This window comes from Salvelinus sp. IW2-2015, unplaced genomic scaffold (assembly GCF_002910315.2).
Source record: "Salvelinus sp. IW2-2015 unplaced genomic scaffold, ASM291031v2 Un_scaffold356, whole genome shotgun sequence".
Lineage (NCBI taxonomy): Eukaryota > Metazoa > Chordata > Actinopteri > Salmoniformes > Salmonidae > Salvelinus > Salvelinus sp. IW2-2015.
This window is the reverse complement of record NW_019942547.1, coordinates 526,525-531,628: the sequence shown is the minus strand read 5'-3', so window position 1 is coordinate 531,628 and position 5,104 is coordinate 526,525. Positions and strand designations below refer to the sequence as shown.

Below are 5,104 nucleotides of genomic sequence, written 5' to 3'. Positions count from 1 at the left end.
CATCATTACGTGCATCAGTACTCATTGGACTCACCTGGACTCCATTACCTTGTTGATTGCCCCTCCTATATCTGTCTGTTCCTCGGTTAGATTCTTGTGTCAGTATTATTGTCATTTTGTTTTCCTCTGTCCAGATGCTGTCCGTATTCTGTTCCTCTCCGTGTTTCATTAAATGTTCACTCCCTGTACTTGGTTCTCGTACATGATTCCATATGTKTTATTTCATAGTTTTGATGTCTTCACTATTATTCTACAATGTAGAAAATAGTACAAATAAAGAAAACCCCTTCAATGAGTAGGTGTGTCCTAACTTTTGACTGGTACTGTATATTACTTTTTTAAAAGACACTGATTATATCTTTGAGCATGATGAAGTTATTGATTACACATTGGATGGTGTATCAATACACCCAGTCACTACAAAGATACAGGCGTCCTTCCTAACTCAGTTGCCTGAGAGGGAAACCGCTCAGTGGTTTCACCTTGACTCCTATGGTGACATTAAAAMRGTTACAAAGTTTAATGGCTGTGATAGGAGAAAAAMTGAGGATGGATCAACAACATTGGATTTACTCCACAATACTAACCTAAATGACAGAGTATATCGAAAGCACTCAACCGTCAAAGCACTGCTTCCTCAAAATAAAACCTTTTGTTTCTTACTGTTCCTCAAAGCACTGTTGAAAAAAAGCCCATACAATAATTCATTTTACAGTGAAGACGAGTGACGAGCTTGGTAATGATAAACTCACAGGAAAATAACTATCCTTTGGAGGGAGAAAACCATGGCATCGATTCCATTCAGGTTATCTGTTACTGGGCTCTCTGTTGACCATGCTATCGCATGGTAACATATCAGTCAGTAAGGGAGGACAAGGTGCCACTTGTGAAGTTTGGCGTTTGGGGTCAAAGGTACGTCACATGACCGCAACTAGGAAACGGGGCTTTGAGAGCTATCAGTAGAGAGTACTTTCTGTTGTCGCTTTTAAGAACTATCTTTTATGTTACTCCCTTGCTCGTTGAAAGTAGTTTCATCATGATAAGAGGCAACATGTGAGTGCAACTCAAATTTTGTCTAACTACTGTATCAGTTCTTAAGGGATGCTTGATAACTGTAAATATGTACATCTTACTAATTTGTTCATGGCGGAAATGTATTATTCAGTCTGAAAGTCCACTTCCCTTTTTTAATTGTTGATTAATTTTTGTCTTGAAGGGGCTCTCCTAACCAGACCTGTGACAGTGGTGTATCCATGGACCTCTTCTTGCACTATTCTCTCATTCCATCGGTAAGGGGTCTCTGTGTCCCCATACAGCACATTAACATCCAGGTAACACTTTACTTGACACCTAGCGTCATAACACGTTATGATACAGTTATAAACATGTCATTATATGTCATAACCGCTGCCATAACTTGCCATAACCTGTCATAATATGATCATAACACTGTCATGACCCATATATTTACACCTGTTGTGACATATATTGCGTTATTTTATGGCTGATTGTGACACCTACACATGAGTGTCAAAACCCACATTAATTCAAATGTGTTTTTTCCCTGCCAAGAAGTTTCCTTTTGAAAGTTTGTTTCTTAAATCCTTTGTTGTTGTAATGAATTCTTTAAAGTCATGTTTTTACACTTTATGACACTGTCAAGAAGCATTATGACCATCCTGTGTCACTTTACTTGGACTAAGAAAATACACTTTATGACACTGTCAAGAAGCATTATGACCAGTATGATCATAATGATGTAAGCCAGATAGGTCTGTCACGTACATGCCCTTATGTCAGTCATCAGTCAAAAAGAGGGGGTCTTTTCCTGCTCCTGAAATCTGCTCCTGCATTCATCCCAGTCAACAGAGCATTGGGGTAGGTGCATGTCTGACATCAATGTGTGCACAATTACAATGATAATTCASTATGGTCAATTTCAGAAAATGTTATATTACATATAAATACTTTTGACAAGTAGGCTATGGTGTAATGGAATGTTTTGCGTTGTGTGGTAAGTTTTGTTGGTTTTCACAATCTTTTGTARKTGTCATAACCAGCCATAAAATAACGCAATCTATGTCACATCAGGTCTACATATATGTGTTGTGTGTTATGACCATATTATGACAGGTTATGACAAGTTATGTCAGCTGTTATGACATTATGACATGGTTATGGCCGTATCATAACGTGTTATGACACTAGGTGTCAAGTAAAGTGTTACCAACATCCACTGATGCCAGTAACACTACATTCGACTGTCCCCATAGGAGAACCCTGTTTGGTTCCAGGGAGAACCTTTTTTGGTTCCACGTAGAACCCTTTTGGGTTCCATGTAGAACCCTCTGTGGAAAGGGTCCTACATGGAACCCTAAAGGGGTCATCCTGGAATCAAAAAKAGTTCTTCAAAGGGTTCTCCTATGGGGACAGCTGAAGAACCCTTTTAGGTTCTAGATAGCTTCTTTAGGTTCTAGATAGTGTAGTACATCAACATAAGATATATTCTGTTCAACAGTGTTTTTTTGCTACAGACATACTTATGTAATAAGACAATACTATTTTTCTGACAAATTATCATGTATTCAACAGTGCCTTCAGAAAGTATTCACACCCCTTGACTTTTTCCATATTTTGCTGTGTTACAGCCTGAATTTAAAATGGATTAAATTGAGGTTWTGTGTCACTGGCCTACACACAATASACCATAATGTCAAAGCGAATGATGTTTTTAGAATTTTTTACAAATTAAAGTGTTCAATCCCTTTGTTATGGCAAGCCTAAATAAGTTTAGGAGTAAAAATGTGCTTAACAAGTCACATAATAAGTTGCATGGATTCGCTCTGTGCGCAATAATAGTGTTTAACATGATTTTTTAATGGGGTACAGAGATGAGGTAGTCAAACATACATCTATCTGTAAGATCCCTCAGTCGAGCAGTGAATATCAAACACAGATTATTTTTTCCAATGCCTCACAAAGAAGGGCACCTATTGGTAGAAAAAATGCAGACATTGAATATCCCTTTGAGCATGGTGAAGTTATTAATTACACTTTGGATGGTGTATCAATAMACCCAGTCACTACAAAGATACAGATGTCCTTCTTAACTCAGTTGCCTGAAAGGAAGGAAACCGCTCAGGGATTTCACCATGAGGCCAATGSTGACTTTAAAATAGTTACAGAGGTTAATGGCTGTGATAGGAGAAAACTGAGGATGGATCAACAGCATTGTAGTTAGCCCACGATACTAACCTAAATGACAGAGTGAGAAGAAGGAAGCCTGTACAGAACAAAAGCCCTCAAAGGAAATATAAATTATATTTAAATAATAAATTCCTTGGTTTCCCAGAAATCCTGCTTATTCCCTTCTGATTCCGGGAATCCTCCAACCAGGATTTCGGGAAAACCAGTGAATTTATTGAAAGTTTCTGGAATTTTGCAACCCTAGTCTTTGCTCTCTTTTGTATATTCTACATAGTTCGTCATCGTGGTTGTGCTGTCGGCCCTGCAGAGGAGATCCAGACACCTGCCCATTGATGAGAAGCTCCCCTTTCTCAACAACCGCTTTGGCATTGTTGTGTGAGTCACACTGTAACCCCTGACCCTTTACCAGTCAACCCATACTGACCCTTAAAGATAGAGACAAACACACACTGGTTTTCATCTCAAATCACATCCTATTCCCAATATACAAATGTAGGATCTTAGCCAGTTTGCTACAGCAGACAAATAATCCTGCAGCAACAGGAAATGTGAATGATTATGCTTTTGTCGGGGTTGATCCATTTTTCATTAGGGCAAATTAAATCTGACATTTTAAAGTGGAAATTACCAACTAAAGAAGCCTTTTTAAACTTTGAAAACTCTACAAGTTTGCATTTCCTGCTGTGCAGGAACATTCTCAGCAACAAAAGGGTGATTAAATTAGGATCCTAAATCTGTAATGCTTTCTATATAGTGCATTTAACTAGGCAAGCCAGTTAAGAACAAATTCTTATTTACAATGATGGCTTACCAAAAAGGCTAAAGGCCTCCGGTGGGGATGGGGGCTGGGATTAAAAATTACAAATAAAATAAATAAAAATATAGGACAAAACACACATCACGACAAGAGACAACACAGCACTCATAAAGCGAGACCTAAGACGACAACATAGCATGGCAGCAACACATGACAACACAGCATAGTAGCAACACAACATGGCAGCAGCACAACATGGTAGCAGCGCAAAACATGGTAGCAGCACAACATGGTAGCAGCACAAAACAGGGTACAAACATTGTTGGGCACAGACAACAGCGCAAAGGGAAAGAAGGTAGAGACAACAATACATCACGCAAAGCAGCCACAACTGTCAGTAAGAGTGTCAATGATTGAGTCTTTGAATGAAGAGATTGAGAAAACTCCAGTTTGAGTATTTGTTGCAGCTCGTTCCAATCGCTAGCTGCAGCGAACTGAAAAGACGAGCGACCCAGGGATGTGTGTGCTTTGGGGACCTTTAACAGAATGTGACTGGCAGAACGGGTGTTATAAGTGGAGGATGAGGGCTGCAGTAGATATCTCAGATAGGAGGGAATGAGGCCTAAGAGGGTTTTATATGTAAGTCGCTCTGGATAAGAGCGTCTGCTAAATGACTTAAATGTAAATGTAAGCATCAACCAGTTGGTCTTGTGACAGGTATACAGAGATAACCAGTATACAGAGGAGTATAGAGTGCAGTGATGTGTCCTATAAGGAGCTTTGGTGGCTAATCTGATGGCCGAATGGTAAAGAACATGTAAGATCCCTCAGTCGAGCAGTGAATATCAAACGCAGATTCTTTTTTCCAATGCCTCACAAAGAAGGGCACCTATTGGTGAAAAAATGCAGACATTGAATATCCTTTGAGCATGGTGAAGTTATTAATTTACACTTTGGATGGTGTATCAATACACCCAAGTCACTACAAAGATACAGATGTCCTTCTTAACTCAGTTGCCTGAAAGGAAGGAAACCGCTCAGGGATTTCACCATGAGGCCAATGGTGACTTAAAAATAGTTACAGAGGTTAATGGCTGTGATAGGAGAAAACTGAGGATGGATCAACAGCATTGTAGTTAG

General features: G+C 39.2%; 1 protein-coding gene across 1 annotated transcript in view; it reads left to right on the top strand.

The window, feature by feature from the left end:
• Positions 1 to 926: 926 nt before the first annotated feature.
• The window catches only part of LOC112068289 (stimulated by retinoic acid gene 6 protein-like), a 29,643-nt gene continuing 25,465 nt past the window's right edge, over positions 927 to 5,104 (top strand). Inside the window, 3 exon segments of the mRNA XM_024135391.2 lie at positions 927 to 1,053; positions 1,217 to 1,289; positions 3,482 to 3,582. Of these exon segments, the coding sequence (XP_023991159.2) occupies positions 1,037 to 1,053; positions 1,217 to 1,289; positions 3,482 to 3,582 (191 nt within the window). The 5' untranslated portion in view covers positions 927 to 1,036.